General features: G+C 44.7%; 2 protein-coding genes across 3 annotated transcripts; one reads left to right on the top strand and one right to left on the bottom strand.

The window, feature by feature from the left end:
• The first annotated feature begins 2,808 nt into the window (after positions 1–2,808).
• LOC117539409 (ornithine decarboxylase-like) lies at positions 2,809–9,181 on the top strand. Of its 2 annotated transcripts, XM_034205586.1 has the most exons (9): positions 2,809–2,856; positions 5,127–5,239; positions 5,471–5,644; positions 6,848–7,020; positions 7,381–7,597; positions 7,677–7,760; positions 8,118–8,250; positions 8,431–8,552; positions 8,879–9,181. In XM_034205586.1, the coding sequence occupies exons 1-9, from the start codon at positions 2,835–2,837 to the stop codon at positions 9,125–9,127; spliced, it is 1,287 nt and encodes a 428-aa protein (XP_034061477.1). In that variant the 5' UTR covers positions 2,809–2,834; the 3' UTR covers positions 9,128–9,181. The 2 variants fall into 2 exon arrangements, with proteins under 2 accessions (XP_034061477.1, XP_034061476.1); XM_034205585.1 differs by lacking the exon at positions 2,809–2,856 and having other exon boundaries at positions 4,970–5,239.
• Positions 9,182–9,615: 434 nt separating this feature from the next.
• On the bottom strand, positions 9,616–25,761 carry LOC117539407 (retinoic acid receptor alpha-A-like). Its single transcript, XM_034205581.1, has 5 exons — positions 25,623–25,761; positions 24,955–25,115; positions 24,535–24,711; positions 20,461–20,665; positions 9,616–9,692 (listed from the first exon to the last, which is right to left on the bottom strand). The coding sequence occupies exons 1-5, from the start codon at positions 25,732–25,734 to the stop codon at positions 9,616–9,618; spliced, it is 732 nt and encodes a 243-aa protein (XP_034061472.1). The 5' UTR covers positions 25,735–25,761.
• Between the last annotated feature and the right edge of the window lie 235 nt (positions 25,762–25,996).

Here is a 25,996-nt window from a genome sequence, read left to right as displayed (position 1 = left end):
TCTACTTCCTCGTGTGAGTCTGCCAGTAGCGCGGCTGGGTTTTCTTTTGCTCGCGAGGAGCTTATCGCGGAACAGGGTAGAGATCCAAGTCTGTTAGGCCTTTTTGCGAACACTGTGGGAGTGGGAGAGAGTGAGGTTTCTAAAAGTTGCTATATCCTGAGGGACGGGGTATTGCTGCGTAAATGGTCTCCTAGCCTCGACGCGTCAGCGGAGAATGATTGGAATGTGGTGACGCAGGTTGTGGTTCCGTTTAGATACCGTCACGATATTCTGTGTTTGGCTCACGATCACAGGCTCGCAGGACATCTGGGGGTCAATAAGACATATGATAGAGTGTTGCGTACATTTTTTTGGCCAGGGTTGAAACGGGATGTGGTGCAGCACTGCAGGGGGTGTTCAACGTGTCAGGTGGTGGGTAAACCTAACGGGGTCATTCCACCGGCGCCACTCTACCCTATCCCGGCAGTGGGGGAACCCTTTGAGAGGATTATCATTGATTGTGTGGGTCCACTCCCTAGAACCAAGGCAGGTAATAGCTTTCTTTTGACCATTATGTGTGCCAACACACGGTTTCCGGAAGCGATTCCACTGAAACGGATAACGGCCAAAACAGTGTCACAGGCCTTGGTGAGGTTTTTCTCCGTTTTTGGTTTGCCTCGCATGGTACAGTCCGACCAAGGTACGAATTTGTTATCCCGCATCTTCTCGCAGGTTTTAAAGCAGCTGGATATATCGCATAGTTTCTCTAGCCCATATCACCCACAATCCCAGGGGGCTTTGGAAAGGTTCCACTCCACGCTAAAAACAATGCTTCGGGCGTTCTGTCGTGACATGAAGGACGACTGGGATGAAGAGGTTCATTTAATGTTGGTTGCCGCAAGGGAGGTGGTGCAGGAATCTTTGGGATTCAGTCCTGCAGAGCTGGTATTTGCGCATTCGGTTAGGGGGCCGCTTAAGCTGCTGAGGGAGAAGTGGTTGGGGGAGAGCGAGCCGAAGAACCTGTTACTGTGTCTGTGGCTTTAGGGAGAAGCTGAAGAGGGCATGTGAACTAGCGAGGACAAATCTGAGTGACACACAGGGGAGGATGAAGGGCTGGTATGACAGGAAGGCTCGGGATAGAACGTTTGTGCCAGGGGAGAGGGTTTTAGTGTTGTTGCCTGTCCCAGGCTCCAGCTTACAAGCACGGTTTAGTGGGCCGTACCTGGTTAGAGAGAAAGTAGGGGATTTGGACTACCTGATCGAGACACCGGATCGTGGGCGGAAGACTCGCTTGTGTCATGTTAATATGATTAAGCCATATTATGTGAGGGAGCCTCTGGTGAATCCTATTGACAGTATTGTTGTTCCCTCTGCGAGTGTGTCCACTGTGCCGGTGTCAGTTTGTATGTTGGCCCCATCTGGCATTGATGAGAGTAATGACAGTCTTTGTTTTTCAGAGGGGGTTGGAGAACTGGAAGATGACGTCAATATTCCGTCCAAGGCGGTCGTGGAGGGACGGTTGACAAACACTGAGTCATTGATCACTCTTGACGGTCATTTTGGCCATTTATCAACAACGCAGCGAGATGATATCAGGGGTTTGGTTGGGTCTCATTGTGAGCTGTTCTCCGATATTCCTTCGCGCACTAACGTATTACAACATGACATCGATGTGGCGGAGGCATTACCCATTAAACAGCACGCGTATCGCGTGAATCCATATAAGCGGGCGCGGTTACAGAAAGAGGTGGAATACATGCTCACTAACAATATCGCTGAGCCCAGTTTCAGCCCATGGAGCTCGCCGTGCTTATTGGTTGATAAGTCAGACAAGACAGATAGGTTTTGTACGGCTTTTCGCCGGGTAAATAACGTGACTAGGCCTGATAGTTTTCCATTGCCCAGAATGGAGGACTGTGTCGACAGGCGGGGGGGTGCTATTTATCCATGGGGTGGTGTGGGGGTTAGGGCCGTCCATACCGGTGATGTTAGTACAATTCGTATTTGTTATTGTGCTGACAGTATTATTGTTTCTTGTTTCCTTCTTCTGTTTATGTTCATTCCCCCATTTCGCCTTGGGGTTATGGACATAAAGTTGGGTGTGGGGGTGTTATGTGTTTGTGCCCTGATCAGGGGCTCCTAGTGTGATGTGTCATGTCTAGCTGTAGTTTCCTGTTATGGTTTTGTAGTCCTTATCGTTTCCCCTCCAGGTGTACCCATTTGTAATTAACCCAGGTGTGTCTTGTCTCGTCATTACCTCATGTATAAGTATTCTGCCTTCCCCTTTGTCTGGTGCTGATCCTGTCTGTGCAGTATGTGTTCTTGTCTGTAATTACTTTATATTTCCTTTGTTCAACCATGGTGGTAATTATTAATTAAATTCTTTTTTTGATTACTTCAGCTACCGTCTCCTTTATTATGTTGCCTTGACTCGACATTGAGCCTGCTAACAGTCAATGGTAACGTAATAGCCACACTGTCATGTTGTGTAACCTGTGCTGTTAAGGACTGCATGGACGTACTGTGGAATGCTAATGTAAGCCAATGCTGTATTTGTGTTTTTACACAAATACAGTTTGATGTTAACTGAAAACTTTGAAACTTGGCTTGTGTCTTTCTTTTATATCGTTTTTATTAATAATGTTGCAAGTTATCGGCTTTTGAAAAACAGCTATCAAAGAAGGAAATGGTCAGTTAAGCAACGTGTTTCCAGTTTAAGGTGTTCCATTATTGAAGAGTTGTTGGTTCCCCTCCCTCTGTCCTCACTGACGTGTGAAGACAAATATTGAAACTGCTCTCCAGAGATATTATATTATACTCTATAGAATCCCTTCAGACGGCAGAGGACTCAGAATATGGAGAAGCACGCAGCCTCAGGTGAGATTAAACATCATTTCATGTGAAGTTACTTCAAATTTAATTGCATACAGGAGGTTTCCATATTGGGTTATATAGTTCAAAACGAAACTTAATATAATTCAGTATAATCCGACATGTAGAATGCGTTATTTTTCACGTTGCTCTAAACTTATACACTAAATGTAAATGGTATTAACTGAAAAGGACAGAATAAAAAAAAAAGGTTAGATCTCTGGAAATAAATCATAAAGTCAAACATTTAATGAATGAGTCTTTTATTATAAAAAGAGTACATTTTCACCAAAAAACTGAATTCCGAGAAAAAATTCAAAGAAATGTCGAAAGTCAGAATTCTGAGAAAAACTGACATGAGAGTTTAAAAGCTATAGTTATAAATGACTGAAAGCTTTAGTTTGGTTTGATGCGATCTGAAGTGAGTCGGGATAGGTCCAGTACATTTTCTTTGTTTAGTGAAGGTACGCAGTGGATTATAAAATATGTGTAATGCTTCTGGACTGTTGCTTAACAATTTAAGTGAGATAACTGAAAAAGTTCCAGTTGAATTTGTGTGGGTTTTTAACTAAAATAGCACAAATGTAAACCAGTGAATTAAATATTAAACTTAAAGGGAAATATTTATTTAAATAAAACCATCACGCCCATTTGGACTGAGACAACCCAAAATAACTCTGCGCTGTCCTCTCCTGATTTAAGGTAAGATGCCTCACCTCATTACTGATACCAGAATCCTACGCTTCGCTTCAACAGATTTAGTAAGTCTACTGTAAGAGTCGGGAGGAGTTGATCATTTATTCCGGGAAGTTACTCTGACCTACTAATTGACCTACTAACTGACCTAACAGAAGTTATTGAGTCTATGTAAGTTTACTGGTTGGCTCAGATCCACCAACGTCAGCAAGATCTCACCTCTACTAACTCCTGAAGAACCAGGTTCAATTAACTGCTGTTTCAATTCAGACGACTCTCTTTAATCTGTTTAAGCGATCCTGAAGGATTTTGATATCAGTAAATGAGGTGTGGCCCTACCTAAGTGTGAGTGTGGCAGGGTGCAGTCTTACCTTTGAAGCAGGAGAGGAGAGCGCAGATGTCTTGTTGTCCCAGTCCAAAAGGTGGGATCAGTTTATTTGAAGAACAATAGGTCCAAACTAATACAGGGTTTTTACCTTCTGTCTTTACAACATTATAATCATACTAAACATATCATTCTGTGATCATGTTCTAATATGAAACTTTAATTCACAGTTTTACTGTTATTACCATCAATTGTAACTTCAACTGCCCAATTCAGTTTGACATTTAAAATCATCCGACAGTATTTAGAGGCATCTCCTCATAAATGACCGGTGATAATAAAAAGCACATTCAAACTTTCACTTTCACCAAATCAATTCACCTTTATTCCGACAGGTGGCGGGCCTAACCTTCACAAACACATCAAATAATTCCACTCATTCAACCCAGAAATTCACTCAGCATTCAACAAAGACATTTGAGAGATATTTACCAAGTCTGAGAGAACCTTACCGAGAGCTATTAACCCAGCTCTGAGGGACAGAGCTTTCTGAGAGAGCATACCAGGGGAACCCCCCCCCCCCCCCCCCCTCTCTCTTGCTCTCTCCAAAAAGCCCATGTCTTTATGCTCAACAACAGGACATACAAACCTAAAGACACCTCCTCCATACCCATATTTGTGGAAACTGGGCATGGCCTCTGATGTACAGGACTGGACATAACCAGGCATATTCTATGGCTATGGCATAAGACACACCTTCCCATGTTTGTGTAAAAAGGTCATGACCTCTAGTGTGCAGGACTTGCAACATATTATTCTCGGCTATGGCACAAACACCTTTTTGGGGCCTCAGTCTATTATCACTAAGTCAGGAGCCCCCCTCCCTGTGTACTGCTGTGAGGGAAGAGGGAAGAAACTGATTAAACAGCCAGGGAACGAGCAGATCCTTTAATGACCTGCTTTCAGTCACCTGACATTAATGATGCATTACAGACACAGATGCTACCTGGTTCCTGTCTAACTTATAATGTGTAGATAAAGTCCTATGACAACACTGAACCACGTAAAATAGTGAAATAGTGCAATAAACTTCACAAACTTGTGTCGGGCAGAACAGTGCATTTAAGAATCAGCTGTTTTATGTAAATGAAAATATTCTACTTCTACATCTTGTTGCTTCGTCTACGGTCTTATTTCTCAAAGCCAGATGTATTTAACCCTTTGTTGACGAATCCATGTTATTCCTCACCAGCAGCTATGAACGGATCATCCCTGCAGGATTTCTCCTCTGGTGACGTTCACGTTCTGGACGATGGACGGTCCATCAACGACTTCATAGACGATCAAATCAAAACGCTCCAATCAGAGGTGAGTGTCGAGGGGTCGTCAAGGGTCTCAACACTGCTCCATCCATCAGTGGTGGAAACTCAGTACATTTAATCAAGTAAGATAAGATGGAACTTTATTTATCCCCGTGGGGGAATTCAGGCGTTTATAGCGGCAACAGGGTCAGAGTGAAAAACCGGTTTCAGTATTTCAGTGTTTTTCAGTGCAGTATTAGTACTTTTCCTCAGGTAAAGTATTGAATATTCCCTCCAGGACAGCGAGGAGCCGTTCTTGGTGGCGGACCTCCAGTCTGTGATTGATCGTCACCAGCAGTGGCTGACTCTCCTCCCTCGAGTGAAGCCTTTCTATGCCGTGAAGTGCAACAACACCCCCGCCGTGCTGAGGGTCCTGAGAGCGCTGAGCACCGGGTTCGACTGCGCCAGCAAGGTACCACAGACCATCAGTACTTTAGATCAGGGACCAGTTAAACCATTGTAGTGATGTTACGTTCACGAACGATTCGATTCTTTTAAACGGCGCTTTGGTATGAATGAAGGGCACCGAGTCGTACTTGGTCAGAGCCATTCTTGTTATCGTTGGTTCACTGCCTGCCATAAATCCACTCGCCTTTGCGTGAACAATTAAAAAAAACTTGATTTTGTTGCCCAAGCGCATTCCGTGAAGACTCGCCCCTACTCTGATTGGTTAGGTTCAGGCAGGAGTGCCTCTGATTGGTTAGGTTTGGGCACAAGGAGGGAGATTTTGTGGGTTAGGGTTAGCCAATCAGAGGCAGAGTAGGGGCGGGTCTTAACGGAAGAGAGAGAAGTCATAACAAGTAAGTAGTGGTACAGGAAGACCACGTGATTTTCGGGTGAAAACATTTGCCAAACGAGAAAACGCAGCAGCATTTGGATGCACTTCAACAAAAACATAGGCAACGATAAAGCGGAGTGCAACATTTGTAAAGCCAATAAATAATCTCCACCGCCACTTAAAAGAAAACGTCTCTTTTGAACGGCTCTCGGGAAAGGAACGGAGCCATAAGAACCGGCTCCCTTCAAAGAGCCGTAACTCCCATCACTAAACCATTGCATACAAACTCATTTCACTATTATTGAACTCTCTCTTCACAAAACATTATGATAAACCTGAGCAAGGTACCCCAGACCATCAGCACTTTAGATCAGGGACCTTTGCATAAAAACTCAAGAAGATGGACGAACAACTTGTGAAGATCTAGAACTGACTTTGCATTCATCCTGACTCAGCAGCATACAGACTAGAGAGGGAATGTATAGGGAAGAGGGTTCAGGACCCCCCTCACTGATAAATGATCTAACTAACGTACGGACTATTAGGTCAGTTGCAAGCTAAAGTTCAACCTAATATTTTGTATTTAAACGTAGTATTGCTTTCATCCAACCTAATACAGTGTGAAACCTGTTGACATTATAGTATGAAAGTTTTAAACATATCATGTAAAGCGCTGGTTGAGTGAACATTTGTACTGCGTTGGGATTGTTAAGCATATTTACCTGTATGTCTGCGGGTGCAGGTCAGTGTCATCTGTACCAACAGAGCAGATCTTACAGTCAGGTCCTTGCTCTCTAACACCCTGATCCAGTTTGAACTGGTTCCCTCCCCCTGCAGGCTGAGATCCAGATGATGCTGAACCTCGGCGTTTCTCCTGATAACATCATCTTCGCTCACACAACCAAACCCATGTCTCACATCAGATTCGCTGCCGCTCACCGAGTCCAAACGATGACCTTTGACAGCGAGGAAGAGCTCAGAAAGATCTCTCTCTGTCACCCCAAGGCCAGGTGAGCCCACCTGTCTCTGTTAGCACACAGTAACTAAGTACATGTATTCCTTTACTGTACTTCAGTGCAATTTTGAGGTACTTTACTTGAGTGTTTCAATGTAGGGAAAACTAAAATAATCGTCTTTTAACAAACATCATTTAGTGTTCTTGTACTGTATAGATTGGTTGGACAGTGATTGGTTGAACAGTGATTGTTGAACAGTGATTGGTTGGACAGTGATTGGTTGAACAGTGATTGGTTGGACAGTGATTGGTTGAAGAGTGATTGGTTGGACAGTGATTGGTTGAACAGTGATTGGTTGAACAGTGATTGGTTGGACAGTGATTGGTTGATCCCTGATTGGTCGACCCCCTGTAGATTGGTGCTCCGGATCGCAGTGGATGACTCCGATTCGCTGCTGAGACTCAGCTCTAAGTTTGGTGCTGGTCTGGGATTGGTGGAGAAGCTGCTGGGCCTCGCTGTAGATCGGGACCTCACAGTGATTGGCGTCAGCTTCCACGTGGGCAGCGGCTGCACCGGGAGTCAGGCCTTCCAGAGAGCCATTGCCGACGCACGACAAGTGTTCGACATCGCCGTGAGTCTTTTTCAGAGTGTGTTGATGTATTTCAGAGTGTGATGGTGTGACTGTGTGTGTGTGTGTGTGTGTGTTTCAGAGTGTGTTGGGCGTTCAGATGAGTCTCCTGGATATCGGCGGTGGATTCTCCGGCAGAGACAACTTTCAGGTCAAATTTGAAGAGGTAAACTGAGTCAGAAATATTCAGAAGTTCTTCAAGGCAGCGTTCCAGTGACAAAGTAAGGACTTCCCAGTCTGAGGGGGGGCCATTACAGGTCCTTCAGGAATATATGGGTTGTGTTATCTCTTTAATATCTACACAGTTTCCCAGTTCCCATCAGAGACTGCCCTGACCTCACCACCTTCAAAAAACTCACTTGAACTTGTATTATTTTACTTTAACTATATATATTTATTTGTTCTTTTCTTTTCACTATATCTGTAAAGCGTCTTTGAGCACCTGTAAAAGCGCTAACAAAATAAATCTGTTATTATTATTAGTGTGGTGTGATCCCTCTGAAAATGTGCTTTTCCCCACCAGTTTGCAGACGTTATAAATGCGGCGCTGGATAAATTATTCCCGCCCGACTGTGGGGTCCAGATCATTGCAGAACCGGGCCGGTTCTACGTGGAGTCGGCCTTCACCCTGGCAGTGAACGTCATCGCCAAAAAGAGTAATCTCACTTTATGAGGAAAAGCAGCGCTAGCTTGTCAGATAAATTGCTAACTAGTATTGAATTCGTCTCCAGGTGAAATGTACACTTCGAGGGGACAGAGGACTAAAGCATCATTTACTTTTCCTGTTATTTAAACATCTGTTTGCATATTGTGAGTCCTCTTTGGATGTGTTCCAGACTGTGAGGAGAGCGGCCCTGGTGTACAGATTATGTATTACATCAACGATGGAGTGTATGGATCCCTGAGCTGCATCGTCAACGACCCGGCTCACCCCCCCATCCAGCTGCTTCCTCACAGGGTGAACACCCTCATATACACGACCATTAGCTCCACTCTCTAAAGATCTCTCTTTTTATAGTATCTGATCATGGTTAATACTCAGTGGTGGATAGACAAAAAGTACATTTACAGAAGTACATTACTCAAATACAATGTTGAGGTACTTGTACTCAGGCTTGGAGAGGGAATACACTTAATTAAATACATCTTATTGATATTTATTTTCTCTTGTATTTATTTACATCGCATTTGAAGTACGACGTACTGTAGCGCTGCTCTCCTCTATACTGAATGGTAAAGGTGTAAATTCTGGTCTGTATTTCATATTTAAATCCTTGTCTGTAGGCCGTGGGGGTCGGCGAGGTGAGGTACCGCTCGGTGGTCTGGGGTCCGACCTGCGACAGCTTGGATAAAGTGTCGGACAGCGCCATGATTCCTGAGCTGCAGGTGGGCGACTGGCTGCTCGTCCACCACATGGGGGCGTACACTGTCTCTCTGAGTACCGACTTCAACGGCTTTGAAAGAGCCAAGATTTTCCCCGTGGTGACGGAGGAGACGAGGCGCCTCTTAGAGCTCCGTCACACCTCAGCGTGAAGAAATAACCTGGAGAGACTAATGTTGGACAAAATTAATATTGTGATATTTACATTCACTGCATATGCGGTCGATGGCTACTGCCAAATTTGCAACATTTAAAAATTGAACACTGCTAGAGAAGCTTTTGTTTTTTTTATTTGGATTCTGTGTACCACTGTTATCTTTGAGTGGGAGTGTTGAGCATATTTGTATAATAGCAAAGTCGTGTTTCAGTTCATGTGTATGACATCATCAGAATGTGCCTGAAACGTGGTGATGCTAATGAGCATGCAGTTACAATAAACGGCCCGTACTCCAGGCCAAACTCTGAGCGATGTGGTCGTGTGTTTCTTCTGTCCGTTAGCATACTTACAAGCTACTTTGGTTGACTGCAAACGTGGAGACTTCTGCTGAATATAATGTCTCACGCAACAGATTCTGGGCCCAGTCAAGGAGGCCAAAGGTGGTTTAAGTAGTTATTCGACGGTGACGAGAAAAACTTTGAGTTATGGGAGACGAGGTTTTTGGCGCACATGGAACTGCGCTGCCTCAGTGAAGTTATCCTGGAAGAGCCAGCGATAGACTACAACGACGAACAAGCACTTGAAGGAGACGCAACAAAGAATGCAGAAGCATATGCTGAATTAGTGCAGTGTCTAGATAATAAGAGTTTATCACTCATGAGAGACGCAAAACGAGATGGAAGAAAAGCGTTGGTAATACTCCGAGAGCACTACGCAGGAAAGGACAAACCACGAGTCGTGAGCCTGTACTGTGAACTCTCTTCTCTCCACAAAGCAAGCAACGAGACTGTTACTGATTATATTATTCGAGCGGAGACTATATTCACGTCTTTGAGAAGGGCCGAAGAAAATATCAGTGACGGGTTGCAGATCGCCATTGTAGTGAAGGGGTTACGGGACTCATTCAACCCGTTTGTCGTGCACGTCATTCAAACCAACGACCGTCTAACGTTCGGTGAGTTCAAAGCTAATCTACGGAGCTATGAGAGCACTGACAAATATAGGACGAGTGACATGAATGCGGACGAGGACGGCGTTATGAGGACTTGCGGGGCGAGGACACGAGGACGTGGAAGAGGGAAGAAGATGGACTTAGCCGACACTGAATGCTACACATGCGGAAAGATGGGGCATATGGCTAGGACATGCCCTAACGAGATCCTAGCGAGGCGAGAGAAGCGACGGTGGGACACGCCACACCGAGGAAGGGGGCGAGGCCGAGGGCTGGGCCGTGATCAGGTGAAGAAGGCAGACGGAGACACGGAGGATGATACCGGTGCATCATTCTTTTTCAAAATAAGTGACTGTCAAAATCAAGTAGGAAATAAGAGGTCTTATGGTCTGTGGTGCCACGACACACATGATTAATGACCCGGCAAAGTTAAAGACAATCGATAAGAGCTTCAGACGCGAGGACCATGTGATAGAGCTGGCAGATGGAACGAAAACGACCGGGATGGCGAAGATGAGAGGAGAAGTCGAAGTTGTTCTGCTCGACAGCGAAGGACGGCAAGTGAAAACGAGGCTCAAACGAGCGCTTTACATCCCATCTTTTCCACAGGACATTTTCTCCGTGAAAGCAGCGACAGCCAGCGGAGCTGAGGTCCGCTTCAAGGACGGTGATGATTGGCTGATTCATCAAAATGGTACTAAGTTTAAAATGGATGTGTATGGTAGGCTATATTACCTTAGCACAGTAGAGGATGAAAATACTGATGATGTTTGTAATGGTTGTCATGACATCCAGACATGGCATAGAATACTTGGTCATTATAATTTTGAGGATGTGTCTAAACTTGAGAAAGTAGTTAAAGGAATGTCGATCAAAGGGAAACATGACATGTCTAACCATAACTGTGAAACATGTACGCAGGGAACATTTACTCAAAGCAGAAACAGGCAGGCAGATGCAAAAGCTAAGACAGTACTAGAGCTAGTGCATACAGACCTATGAGGCCCAATAGAACCAGCAGATAAAGACGGGTACAGATATGCAATAGCATTTACTGATGATTATAGTGGGATGATGTTTCCCTACTTTATCAAAGCAAAGAGTGATAAAGCAAAAGCTACTGAAAAATTCATAGCGGATACGGCTCCATATGGACACATTAAGTGCATACGATCTGACAACGGTACTGAATTCACCGGGCATGAGTTTCAAACTTTACTGAGGACGAAAGGGATAAGGCACGAGACAAGTGCCCCCTACTCACCTCACCAGAACGGTACTGCTGAGAGAGGTTGGAGGACCTTATTTGAGATGTCACGATGCATGCTATTGGAGAGTAACCTCCCAAAGCAGTTATGGACATATGCTGTACAGACAGCAGCGCAGATACGTAACAGGTGTTACTGTAAGCGTCCAGAGCAGACACCTTACCGTGTTTTTACTGGCAAAACACCCAACTTGTCCAATATGAAAATATTTGGCTCTGAACGATACGGGTATAAACAGGATAAGAAGAAGCTAGATTCTAGATGTGCAAAGGGTATTTTTGTAGGATACGACAAATATAACCCAGCATTCCAATTATTTTATCCTGAGACAGGGAAAGTCCTGAAACATAGGCTGGTAAAATGTATCACCAAGAGTAGTGCAGAGAGTCAGACTCAGACAAATCATAATATGGATTTTGACACTTATGGAGAAACTATTCCCACAACACGAGCAGGGACAAAAATGATGAACCAGAATCAGAGAGAGCCTAATGTGGGAGTACAGTCCTATAGTGAGGAGAATATTGAGGCTAGTCAGATCCAGACAGATGGTACTCAAAGAGAACAGGGAGAGAGTGCACGACGCTATCCAACTAGACAAAGAAACGCTCTTTATTTATAGAATATTTATTGGAGTATCAGTGTAAGGCTGATTGTAATGATGAAGGTCAAAATGTAGATTATTTCTACAGGGTTGCTTGTGACGTACCCAAAACATACAAGCAGGCTGTAGGCTCTAAGAAATCAAAAATGTGGGCTGATGCAATGAAAGAGGAGTGAAGGGTGAGACACACACACACACACACACACACACACACACACACAGCGAAATGTTGTAACTATTAAAAATAGTTTGTGACAATATTTTGTTTCATTATAAAATACCACATGCATTAAATATTTCCCCTTGCTACTACAGTTAGAGAAAGACACCTTAGTTCAATGTGAGGGCGTCACAACGTCACAAATTACCCATCATGCCTTGCTGTCACAGCAGAAGTACCAGTATGCGGTTCAGAGAACACAGTTCAGTTTCCCCTTAAGCCCCGCCTCCTGGCATTCAGCCCCGCCTCCTGCCATTAAGCCCCGCCCGATCTCCTGCTCTCGAATCAGTAGAATGAATGGAGAGAGAAAATAAATCTGGATTCAGGACCTAATGATTCTAACAAGGGCTTTAAAATAGTTAGGGTCGTTTTTTTAGTTTAGTTTTAGTTTAGTTTAAATGGTCCGCTTATTTACAGACGTCTCTTGCTTATCTTTCTTACAGTGCAGACGCTTTTCTGCTTGCTCTTGCCTCTGCTTACTTTTTATGCTGATTTTCCTTTTCTTATTCTCTGAAAACTTCGAGCAGCGGCTCCTGGACATTAACTTATCACTGGGACAGTTCATCTTCGTAAATAGACGGAGGGTTTCAGCCATATTTCAACATTTTTACGACGACGTCAGTCTTACAATAGCGTTGCCTAGCAACAGCTAAAGCCTGGTAGGCTACTGCTATTTAGCTAGTTGGTAGCAAAATGCCTCCGTTCTCTACAGATGACTTCCAGAAACTTATACAGAAGATGGCTGTGTTGGAAAGGAAAATGCAACGGTTGGAAGTTAACGTGGAAGTGAATGGACTATGTCGTGGGAATGACACGACTTTACCAGTGTTGCAAAAATAATGGAGAAGGGTATGCTAACTCACAGCTAGTTAGCAGCTACAAGGATTCCAAGGAACAGGAGGGCTGTGTACCGGGTAATAAATCTACAAGTGGTAGTCCTCCCTGGAACTCTCTGGGTGCAAAGCCTAAGAGTAAATCATTTCCATGGGATTTGGGAGGACGGATAACAGGCAGAGCCCAGAGCTCCGAAATCTGTGATGCGACCGGCTGGCCTGCATTGTTATCACCCAGGAAGAGCGTCTCTTCAACCCCTATTCATACTAGGAAACAGCAGTGGACAGCTGCTAAAGGGAGAATTACAAACAATCCTCCTAAACCACCAAGTGTGCCAATCCAGAACAGATACGCTCCGCTGACCGAGAACCGGAGATCTGATGACCTGGATAACCTGTCCTCTTCACGCAGCAGGGTAAGGACCAATAGCTACTCTAAAAGTAAAAGGCTAGAGGGAAAGCTAACGACTGGGCCTGAAACTCTGATTGTGGGTGACTCTGCTGTAAGAGATGTAAAAGGTCTGTGTAATAAGAACAACACCAAAGTACTCTGTTTTCCCAAGGATGTGGTCTCTGACTCGGCTGAGAAGATCCTGCATATTGGGGCTGAACATCCGACTGTGAAGAATGTGGTACTGCACATTGGAACAAATGATGTTGTGAAACAACAGTCAGAAGTGCTGAAAGAAGACTTTAAATGTTTGTTGGAAACTGCCAGCTCTCTAAATGCAGAGGTGTTCATCAGTGGCCCTCTACCGCCAGTCAGAAGAGGAGTGGAGAGATTCAGCAGATTGTTTGCACTGAACACCTGGCTTTCAACGGCCTGTACTGACCATTCTGTTCATTTTATTGACAATTTTAACTTTTTCTGGGATCGCAGACATCTTTTCAAGGCAAATGGAGTTTGCCTGAACAAGTCAGGAGTGAAATTGTTTATCTCTAACATATTCAACTGCCTGCGTCATCAATCTGTTCCCTCTGCCAAGGACAAGCGGCAGGAGGAATCAAAACACGAGAAAGACACAACACATCACGCAGCAAACCCTGAAGAATTATCACTGCACCCGCCTGAGGAATGTTCTGATTATGGGAGACCTATGAGACAAATGGAGGAGTCTCCACTGCCCCCCCCCCCTGTCAACGCCTTTGAGGATACTCCGTTCACCCTTTCACCCTCGCCCACCCTCCTGGAGATCGATGAACACACAAAGGAGATACAGAGGGTTGGCACCGATTCCTTCCTGGAGTTCAAAGACCAAACGAAGGCGATACGCAGGGCTGGCACCATGTCCTTTACCCCCGCTCCTCAACGACGCCCACCAAAATCACCGCGGAGACGCGCACCATCTCCCCCGTCCTCATCACCGCGCCTACGTCAACCACCTCCCCCCCCCTGGCAGCATGTCCTCTACCCCCCGCACCATCTCGCCCGTCTCCATCACCGTGCCTACGTCGACCACCTCCCCTCCCTTCGAGGGGGCTTCTGCAGTCTCCGAAGCCTGATAAGGATGTGTGTGTACAAAACACAACAAACTCTTACTGATATGTGATGGGTCCAGGCTCAAGGGCGTATGGCACTCTCAACTCTTTCCAGGACATGTCGGGGCCCTGCCTGCCAGTAGCTTTGCCGATATCTGTGTTGATAGGTAATAGATTAAGAGCGGTGAATCATAGAAACAGGAAGCGCTCAAACGTTTGTGTGAGTGTATCTAATTTAGCAGTGATTCCATGTCAGCCACAGCTTGTTACAAAAAACATGACTGATAGTGTGTTTAACGAACTTAAACTAGCGTTATTAAATGTCAGGTCTTTGGCAGGAAAAACATTTTTAATCAATGATTTTATCACTGAGCACAATCTCGATTTTATGTTTTTAACAGAAACTTGGATTGAACAAAATAACAGTGCAGCTGTTCTTATTGAATCAACCCCTCCCAACTTTAGTTTTATGAGTCAGGAAAGAATGCATAAGAAAGGGGGTGGAGTTGCTATTCTGTTCAATGATTCCCTTCAATGCAGGAAGACATCTTATGGAAACTTTGATTCTTTTGAATATGTGGCCCTTCGGCTGAAATGCTCCTCTCGATCTCTGTTCCTAAATATCTATAGACCACCCAAATACTGTGCAAGCTTTTGTGATGACTTTACTGAACTGCTGTCTATAGTGTGTATTGACTTTGACCGTCTAGTCATTGTTGGTGATTTTAACATCCATGTTGACAACCCCCAGGACAGAGGGGCTGAAGAACTGTTTTGTGTTCTTGATAGCTATGGACTGACTCAGCATGTGACGGAGCCCACGCACAATAAGGGGCACACTCTGGACTTAATTATCTCAAAGGGTCTGAATATCTCTAAGGTTGTGGTGACTGATGTTGCACTCTCTGACCATTCCTGTGTTTTCTTTGAGAGCTCTATTTCTGTTCACAAACATGTTCAAAAAGAGGTAACCACAAAGCGATATTTAACTGAAAACACTAGGGAAATGTTTACTCAGAATTTCTCTTCCACACTTGCCCCTGCCAACATCTCAGTAAATGAGCTAGTAGATCATTTTAATTCAAAAATTAAAAATGTTATAGATGCCATTGCTCCAACTAGGTTAAAGGAAGTGTCTGGCAAGAAAATATCTCCATGGAGAAAGGCCATGAGCGTGAAAACAGAAAAAAGAGAATGTCGAAAAGCTGAACGCAGGTGGCGAAAAACAAATCTCCAGGTTCACTTTGAAATCTATAAAGAGAGACTTGGCCTTTATAATTTGGAATTGAAAAACGCACGACAATCGTTCTTCTCTGACATCATTACCAAAAACAAAAACAACGCACGTGCCTTGTTTGCTACCGTCGACAGACTAACTAACCCCCCAGTGTCAGTAGCCTCTGAATTTCTATCCACCAGGGCGTGCAATGATTTTGCCTTTTTCACTGACAACATTCAGAACATCAGACAAGCAGTCAGTGCCTCTGCATCAGGAACAGCAAATGTGTTGTCTCTGTGTCCACTTAACATCAATTCAGACACCATGACACAATTCCATCAGATTAATGATAAAAACCTAGAGGACATTATTCAACTTCTGAAATCCTCCTCCTGCTGCCTTGATATTATTCCAACAGGATTTTTCAAAGATGTTTTGCCTTGCATGGCCTCAGATCTACTTCATATAGTAAACACATCTCTTCACTCAGGTATTTGTCCACAGGCCCTGAAAACTGCAGTCATTAAACCGCTCTTAAAAAAGAATAATCTAGATGCTTCAGTAATGAACAATTACAGGCCCATATCAAACCTCCCATTTCTAGGTAAAATCATTGAAAAAGTTGTTTTTCAACAGTTGAGTAATTTCTTGCATTTAAATAACTGTTTGGATGTGTTCCAGTCAGGCTTTCGTCCAAACCACAGCACTGAGACTGCTCTTGTAAAGGTCTTTAATGACATCCACTTAAACACAGACAGTGGCAGAACTTCAGTGTTAGTATTATTAGATCTCAGTGCTGCGTTTGACTCTGTTGACCACAACATATTACTAGACCGACTGGAACACTGGGTGGGACTTTCGGAAACAGTTCTGAATTGGTTTGAATCCTACTTAAAGGACAGAAACAACTTTGTTTCTATAGGTAAATACACATCTGAGTTGACAAATATGACATGTGGGGTTCCTCAAGGCTCCATCTTGGGGCCTCTTCTCTTTAACATCTACATGCTACCACTGGCTCAGATAATGAAGAACAACAAAATAAGTTACCATAGCTATGCAGATGACACACAAATTTACGTAACAATTTCACCAGGAGACTATGCTCCAATTCAAACACTGAGTAAGTGCATTGAACAAATCAATGACTGGATGTGTCAGAACTTTCTCCAATTAAACAAAGATAAAACTGAGGTAATGGTTTTTGGAGCCAAGTCAGAACGTTTAAAAGTTAGCACTGAGCTTCAGTCTGCAATGTCCAAAACAACAGTTAGAGCCAGAAATCTAGGTGTAGTCATGGACTCTGACCTGAGTTACAACAGTCACATTAAAACTGTTACTAAATCAGCCTACTATCACCTAAAGAATATATCTAGGATTAAAAGACTAATGTCACAGCAGGGTTTGGAAACACTTGTCCATGCTTTTATCTTCAGTAGACTGGACTACTGCAATGGTGTCTTCACAGGTCTCACTAAAACATCTATTAGGAAGCTGCAGCTGATTCAGAACGCCGCTGCTCGAGTCCTCACTAACACTAAGAAAGTGGATCACTCCTGTTCTGAAGTCTTTACACTGGCTTCCTGTGTGTCAAAGAATAGATTTCTAAATACTGCTGCTGGTTTATAAAGCACTGAATGGTTTAGGCCCAAAATACATTTCTGACCTCCTGCTAAATGATGAAGCATCCAGATCTCTCAGGTCTTCAGGGACTGGTCAGCTTTCTGTCCCCAGAGTCAGAACTAAACATGGAGAAGCAGCGTTCAGTTATTATGCTCCAAATATCTGGAACTCCCAGAAACCTGCAGGTCCGCTGCAACTCTGACTACTTTCAAATCCAGGCTGAAGACTTTTCTTTTTGTCGCTGCTTTTAATTGAACTATTCATATCTTAGACTGCACTGTAACTTTTATCCATGTACTTTTTTTTCTTTTAATGTTTAATTGACTGCACTGTAACTTTTATCCATGTACTTTTTCTTTTAATGTTTATTTTATTAGCTTTTCTTTTTAATGACTGATTTTAAATGCCATTTTCTTAATCTCTTTCATTTTTTGTAAAGCACTTTGAATTGCCTTGTGTTGAAAAGTGCTATATAAATAAACTTGCCTTGCCTTGCCTTGCCTTTCAACATGTAAGTCAATGGGCGAAAGTCTTTCTGGCCCAGTGACGTCACGGACTGATACGGAGGTTGTAGTACCGCCGTTTGGCCACTAGGAATATTTCCCTCAGAGACCGGAGCTCTTGGGGGCAGAGGATGGAAGTAGTGGAGTACAAATACTGCGTTACTGTACTTGAGTACATGTTTCTGGTATCAGTACTTTACTCCACTACTTTACTTTACCCTTGACTTCTACATTTTGAACTCAAATACTTGTACTTTCTACTTCTTACATGTTGAACTCAAATACCTGTACTTTCTACTTCTCACATGTTACATTACATTACATTACATTACATTGCATTTAGCTGACGCTTTTATCCAAAGCGACTTACAATAAGTACATTCGACCAGGAAGACACAACCTTGAAGAAAACAGAATCATAAAGTACATCAGGTTTCATAGAGCCAAAACATTTCAAGTGCTACTCAACTGGCTTTAGGTAAGCCAGTCCTTTATTAGTATATAAGTGCTTTGTTAATAGTTCTAACGCTCGAAGTGGAGTCGAAAGAGATGAGTTTTCAGTCTGGAAGGTGTGTAAGCTATCTGCCGTCCTGATGTCAATGGGGGAAAGTCTTTCTGGCCCAGTGACGTCACGGACTGATACGGAGGTTGTAGTACCGCCGTTCGGCCACTAGGAATATTTCCCTCAGAGACCGGAGCTCTTGGGGGCAGAGGATGGAAGTAGTGGAGTACAAATACTTCGTTACTGTACTTGAGTACATGTTTCTGGTATCAGTACTTTACTCCACTACTTTACTTTACCCTTGACTTCTTACATTTTGAACACAAATACCTGTACTTTCTACTTCTTACATGTTGAACACAAATACCTGTACTTTCTACTTCTTACATGTTGAACTCAAATACCTGTACTTTCTACTTCTCACATGTTGAACCCAAATACCTGTACTTTCTACTTCTTACATGTTGAACACAAATACCTGTACTTTCTACTTCTTACATGTTGAACCCAAATACCTGTACTTTCTACTTCTTACATGTTGAACTCAAATACCTGTACTTTCTACTTCTTACATGTTGAACTCAAATACCTGTACTTTCTACTTCTTACATGTTGAACTCAAATACCTGTACTTTCTACTTCTTACATGTTGAACACAAATACCTGTACTTTCTACTTCTCACATGTTGAACACAAATACCTGTACTTTCTACTTCTTACATGTTGAACACAAATACCTGTACTTTCTACTTCTTACATGTTGAACACAAATACCTGTACTTTCTACTTCTCACATGTTGAACACAAATACCTGTACTTTCTACTTCTCACATATTGAACACAAATACCTGTACTTTCTACTTCTCACATGTTGAACACAAATACCTGTACTTTCTACTTCTTACATGTTGAACTCAAATACCTGTACTTTCTACTTCTTACATGTTGAACTCAAATACCTGTACTTTCTACTTCTTACATGTTGAACTCAAATACCTGTACTTTCTACCTCTTACATGTTGAACTCAAATACCTGTACTTTCTACTTCTTACATGTTGAACTCAAATAAATGTACTTTCTACTTCTTACATGTTGAACTCAAATAAATGTACTTTCTACTTCTTACATGTTGAACTCAAATACCTGTACTTTCTACTTCTTACATGTTGAACTCAAATACCTGTACTTTCTACTTCTTACATGTTGAACTCAAATACCTGTACTTTCTACTTCTTACATGTTGAACTCAAATACCTGTACTTTCTACTTCTTACATGTTGAACACAAATACCTGTACTTTCTACTTCTTACATGTTGAACTCAAATACCTGTACTTTCTACTTCTAACATGTTGAACTCAAATACCTGTACTTTCTACTTCTTACATGTTGAACTCAAATACCTGTACTTTCTACTTCTTACATGTTGAACTCAAATACCTGTACTTTCTACTTCTTACATGTTGAACACAAATACCTGTACTTTCTACTTCTCACATGTTGAACTCAAATACCTGTACTTTCTACTTCTTACATGTTGAACACAAATACCTGTACTTTCTACTTCTCACATGTTGAACTCAAATACCTGTACTTTCTACTTCTCACATGTTGAACCCAAATACCTGTACTTTCTACTTCTCTCATTTTCCAAACAGCTGGTTCCTTTAGTCTGAATGTGTGTTTGGTGCGTGATCATTATTCTTTAGAGTCATTGCGTGCCTATTGATTGGAACACGATCCGTGTATCCATCATTTCCTGGTCTTCTCTAAAGAAGAGGGACCAATGGAAACGTTGTCATGTTGCCGTTGTTCAGCATGGAAACATTCATTAGCTAACAATGACATTATTGTTCTATGAATATAAAGGGAGGTCAGGTACTCTTTAAAGCAGCTGCTAGTTATGGGTACTTGTTACTGAAGTACATTTCAAAGCCTCTTTACTTTCACTTGAGTAAAGAAGTTTAGTCAGTACTTCTACTTCTACCAGAGTATTTTTAAACACGAGTATCTGTACTTCTACTTGAATAAAGGAAGTGTGTACTTTTGCCGTCTCTGGGGTTTTGCTACAGCCGAGCCACACACAGCATCTCCACTTTAATATATACTCTATGAGGTGCAGTACCTCCACAGAGCAGGCAGATGGCGCTCAGCAGCCCGGTCTCGGCGTCGTCCATCTCCAGCGGCAGTAGCTGGTTGGCGAAGGTGAACACGAGGTCTGTGAGCGGGCCGAAGCCGGCGTTATGCATCTGAGTCCGGTTCAGAGTCAGCCCGTCGGAGAACGTCATGGTGTCTTTATCGGGGGTGTAGCGGGTGCAGATCCTCAGAATCTGAGGGAGGGGGGGCGAGAGGTTCAGAGTTTAGACTTAAAGGGAGAATATGAAGTTCTCTGCATCATTTCTATGGAGCGGGTCTTTAACCACACTGAAAGGAATCAGAGGTTTAGGATGTTATTCGGTCATTAACCAATCAATCAATCATTCAACACATCAACACATTAACAAATGAACCAATCAATCAATTCACCAATTCACACATCAATCAACCAATCACCCACCAACCATTCAACTAGTTTAATGTTTATCACTAAGACAATTCACCAATGAAATCCCCCGGGAAGATTTCTTTTTAAATATTGAAGTTGAAAGCATCAATCTGGTGCACTTTGAGAGCAACATGAAGAGATGGATACCTCTCTCAGCACCCAGATGAAACAGAACTGGAAACAAATGTTCTTTTTCTTTATGGATATTTTACTAATCACTCCCCTTTCAAACTGTATTCTTGTTTAACTGCCATATAGTATTTAATTCCTGTTTTTCATTTATTCTCTTATTGTTTGTATAACTATAATGATCATATGAAGGTGTGCCGCGGAAATAATCTTTTGAATAATTTGTGACCAAACCGTTCTAAACACTCAGAGAGTCCTTTATCTCACCTGAGCCCCTCCGTCTGAGAGGGGAGGACTCTCCTCCAGCCTGTTGTGGAAACAGCTCCTTATGTCCGTTAGTGCAGCTAGCTAACCAGATGCTAACATCACGGTCCCCGCTAGCACCTCTCTCTCTCTCTCTCTCTCTCTCTGCATCTGCTAACGGGGTGGTGGATGATAGGTTTACATCTAAAAACGTATTTTTCAAACATTATTATTTTTATTTTATTTTTCATTCTTTTGTTACTTTTTTGTTTAACGGTCTGCAATCTACCCGCACCATGCTCGATCGACTGGTTGGCGACCACTGATCTAGAGAATTGGAACGGCACTTATCATGGCTGCCACTGAGGGACTTCCGGGTCATTTCACTCCGTTAGGAAGGTTCCTAAGAGCAACGGACTATTGGACTGCAACCCTGGTCTGTCCTGGTCTGTCCTGGTCTGTCCGGGTCTGTCCGGGTCTGTCCGGGTCTGTCCGGTTTTGTCCTGGTCTGTCCTGGTCTGGTCTGTCCTGTCCTGTCCTGGTCTGGTCTGTCCGGGTCTGTCCTGGTCTGTCCTGGTCTGGGTCTGTCCAGGTCTGTCCAGGTCTGTCCTGGTCTGTCCTGATCTGTCCGGGTCTGTCCTGGTCTGTCCTGGTCTGGTCTGTCCGGGTCTGTCCTGGTCTGTCCGGGTCTGACCTGGTCTGTCCTGGTCTGTCCGGGTCTGTCCTGGTCTGTCCTGGTCTATCCGGGTCTGTCCTGGTCTTTCCTGGTCTTTCCTGGTCTGTCCTGGTCTATCCGGGTCTGTCCTGGTCTGTCCTGGTCTGGTCTGTCCGGTTCTGTCCTGGTCTGTCCTGGTCTGTCCGGGTCTGTCCGGGTCTGTCCTGGTCTGTCCTGGTCAGTCCGGGTCTGTCCTGGTCTGTTCTGGTCTGTCCTGGTCTGGTCTCTCCGGTTCTGTCCTGGTCTGTCCTGGTCTGTCCTGGTCTGTCCTGGTCTGTCCTGGTCTGTCCTGGTCTGTCCTTGCCTGGTCTGTCCTGGTCTGTCCTGGTCTGTGCTGGTCTGTCCTGGTCTGTCCTGGTCTGTCCTTGCCTGGTCTGTCCTTGCCTGGTCTGTCCTGGTCTGTCCGGGTCTGTCCTGGTCTGTCCTGGTCTGTCCTGGTCTGTCCGGGTCTGTCCTGGTCTGTCCTGGTCTGTCCTGGTCTGTCCTGGTCTCTCCTGGTCTGTCCTTGCCTGGTCTGTCCTGGTCTGTCCTGGTCTGTCCTGGTCTGTCCTGTTCTGTCCTGGTCTGTCCTGGTCTGGTCTGTCCTGGTCTGTCCTGGTCTGTCCTGGTCTGTCCTGGTCTGTCCTGGTCTGTCCTGTTCTGTCCTGTTCTGTCCTGGTCTGGTCTGTCCTGGTCTGTCCTGGTCTGTCCTGGTCTGTCCTGGTCTGTCCTGGTCTGTCCTGGTCTGGTCTGTCCTGGTCTGTCCTGGTCTGTCCTGGTCTGTCCTGGTCTGTCCTGGTCTGTCCTGGTCTGTCCTTGCCTGGTCTGTCCTGGTCTGTCCTGGTCTGTCCTGGTCTGGTCTCTCCGGTTCTGTCCTGGTCTGTCCGGGTCTGTCCTGGTCTGTCCTGGTCTGTCCTGGTCTGTCCTGGTCTGTCCTGGTCTGTCCTGGTCTGTCCTGGTCTGTCCTGGTCTGTCCTTGCCTGGTCTGTCCTGGTCTGTCCTGGTCTGTCCTGGTCTGTCCTGGTCTGTCCTGGTCTGGTCTGTCCTGGTCTGTCCTGGTCTATCAGGGTCTGTCCTGGTCTGTCCTGGTCTGTCCTGGTCTGTCCTGGTCTGTCCTGGTCTGTCCTGGTCTGTCCTGGTCTGGTCTGGTCTGGTCTGTCCTGGTCTGTCCTGGTCTGTCCTGGTCTGTCCTGGTCTGGTCTGGTCTGGTCTGTCCTGGTCTGTCCTGGTCTGTCCTGGTCTGTCCTGGTCTGGTCTGTCCTGGTCTGTCCTGTTATGTCCTGGTCTGTCCTGGTCTGGTCTGTCCTGGTCTGTCCTGGTCTGTCCTGGTCTGTCCTGTTCTGTCTGGTCTGTCCTGGTCTGTCCTGGTCTGTCCTGGTCTGTCCTGGTCTGGTCTCTCCGGTTCTGTCCTGGTCTGTCCGGGTCTGTCCTGGTCTGTCCTGGTCTGTCCTGGTCTGTCCGGGTCTATCCTGGTCTGTCCTGGTCTGTCCTGGTCTGTCCGGGTCTGTCCTGGTCTGTCCTGGTCTGTCCTGGTCTGTCCAGGTCTGTCCTGGTCTGTCCGGGTCTGTCCTGGTCTGTCCTGGTCTGTCCTGGTCTGTCCGGGTCTGTCCTGGTCTGTCCTGGTCTGTCCAGGTCTGTCCTGGTCTGTCCGGGTCTGTCCTGGTCTGTCCTGGTCTGTCCTGGTCTGTCCGGGTCTGTCCTGGTCTGTCCTGGTCTGTCCTGGTCTGTCCTGGTCTGTCCTGGTCTGTCCTGGTCTGTCCTGGTCTGTCCTGGTCTGTCCTGGTCTGTCCTGGTCTGTCCTGGTCTGTCCTGGTCTGTCCTGGTCTGTCCTGGTCTGTCCTGGTCTGTCCTGGGTCTGTCCTGGTCTGTCCTGGTCTGTCCTGGTCTGTCCTGGTCTGTCCTGGTCTGTCCTGGTCTGTCCTGGTCTGTCCTGGTCTGTCCTGGTCTGTCCTGGTCTGTCCTGGTGCCGTGTGCTGAACCTCAAAGTAAAGGCCTCTCTGAAACTAAAGCTGTGTCTGAGTGGAGCTGTTCAGCCTGGGGTCACTCAGTCAATACACACCAGGTGTTTTTACATGTACTAAGTACCCGTTCACTTTGCTACGCTCAGCCTTTATTAACCATGTGTTCACATTTATGTTACTTTCAGTCTTTTTATAAATATCTTTAATTTAATTTGAATGTTTTGCATTTATGGTTATTTTAGGCATCAATTGATTTACTGCTCATTGCTGCTTCTTTGATCCGTCTCACACGTCTTTACTTGGTAGACATGAGGTTGTGTTGTACGTGTGATGAGATATATGTACAGGAGTAAAAGTAGGATGTGTCCCTCTGCAGTATAAAGTGTCCTTACATGTAAATACAGGTAGAAGGAGTACTGCAGTACACCTGCAGACCACATGTTGTCTGCTTCTCCTTAGCGTATCTGGTAGATTATTGCTTCTATTGCGTTGAAGTAGTTGATTGTTTTGACTTGTTTTCTGGTGTGTGAGCTGAGCTGTGGGATCTGTTTCTTTGGCTGGACAGCGCTTTGGTGTGGAGCTTTGGAAGCTGCATCGTATTGTATGTTCTTCACAGTGTGTCCTCACCAGGATGTCCAGGCAGGCGGCCTTCAGCAGCGTGATCTGGTCAGCGATGGAGAGCGTGGTGAAGCCCGGCAGCTGCTTGGCAAACTCCACCGTCTTTATGATGCATTTAGTGGAGAGCTCGCTGAACTTATCCCACAGGGAAACATCCAGAGAGACGCGTCGCTCTGAGCTGTTGCTCTGCAGGAAGAGAGAGAGGAGAGGATGCATCAGAAGTCTGTGATACACACTTTAACAATACACATCACACGTCTCCTCTAATGTTCAGAGAGCTCTTTGTTGTTCTCACACTGCCTGTGCTGCAGCCCCTCTTTTCACCCTCTGTCTGAAAACAGAGCCCAGTCTGCTCTGATTGGTTAGCTGGCCGGCTCTCTTCTGATTGGTCAACCTCTTAGCGATGTGTGTGTGTGTGTGTGTGTGTACCGTGGTGTATTTCCCCAGCTGCTCCAGAGAGGGGAAGGTTCCCTGATGAGCTCGTCTCACTCCCTCGATCATCTGCTCTGTTTCTGCAGACAGAACGTAGACCTCAACCTCCAGGGGGCGCTTGTCCTCCTTCTTCTTCTTCATCCTGTCGTTACGCACCACTGAGGAAGAGGAGGAGGAGGAGGAGGAGGAGTTAGATTACAGCAGTGACATCTTACATACAGTTATCTTTTCAGTGATTTAAAAACGGTGTAATAATAAAGCCGTATCTCCAGTTTTCCACTGAACATCATCAGCTATAATCTGGTTCATCCTGAATATCTCCTGTAACCCTGCAGCTCTATGGTGTGATCTCCAAGCACATGCAAGAACACACACCTGTAGCAGGTGTTACAGTTACTGGTTATTGGTTAGTATACTGGTTATTATACTGGTTAGTATACTGGTTATTATACTGGTTAGTATACTGGTTTTATACTGGTTATTATACATGGAAGTTATACTGGTGGTTAATGTATGGATGTAATAACCAGGAGCAGCCACCAGGGGGAGACAGAGCTCCTCTCCTGCTCTTCTTTATTATTGCGTGACAACTAAAGCAATTTTAGACATTAACACACACACACACGCACACACACACACACACACACACACACCCTCGGACTCACACTCCTTGGACATGCCGACCTCCAGGCACTTGGTCAGTCTGCAGCTCTGGCAGCGGTTCCTCGTCACCTTGTTGATCACACACACCTTGTCTCGGTGACACGTGTACAGCATGTTCTTCTGGATGCTCCTCCGGAAGAAGCCCTGCAGATACAGAGGTTCAAAACAACCAATCAGAGACACTGATGTGGTGAAGAACATTTACTCAAGAGCTGTACTGAAGTACCACTTTGGGGTATGTGTACTCCACTACATTTATTTAGTTACGAGTTACTTCATTCAGATGATCAGATAATATATCCAAGCTGTGATGAACACATATATAATGCAGTGATTGAAATATAACATTTAGCATTTTTACACTGTAGTACTTCTA

Source organism: Gymnodraco acuticeps, unplaced genomic scaffold (genome assembly GCF_902827175.1).
Source record: "Gymnodraco acuticeps unplaced genomic scaffold, fGymAcu1.1, whole genome shotgun sequence".
Lineage (NCBI taxonomy): Eukaryota > Metazoa > Chordata > Actinopteri > Perciformes > Bathydraconidae > Gymnodraco > Gymnodraco acuticeps.
This window is presented reverse-complemented; position numbering and strand designations above follow the sequence as displayed.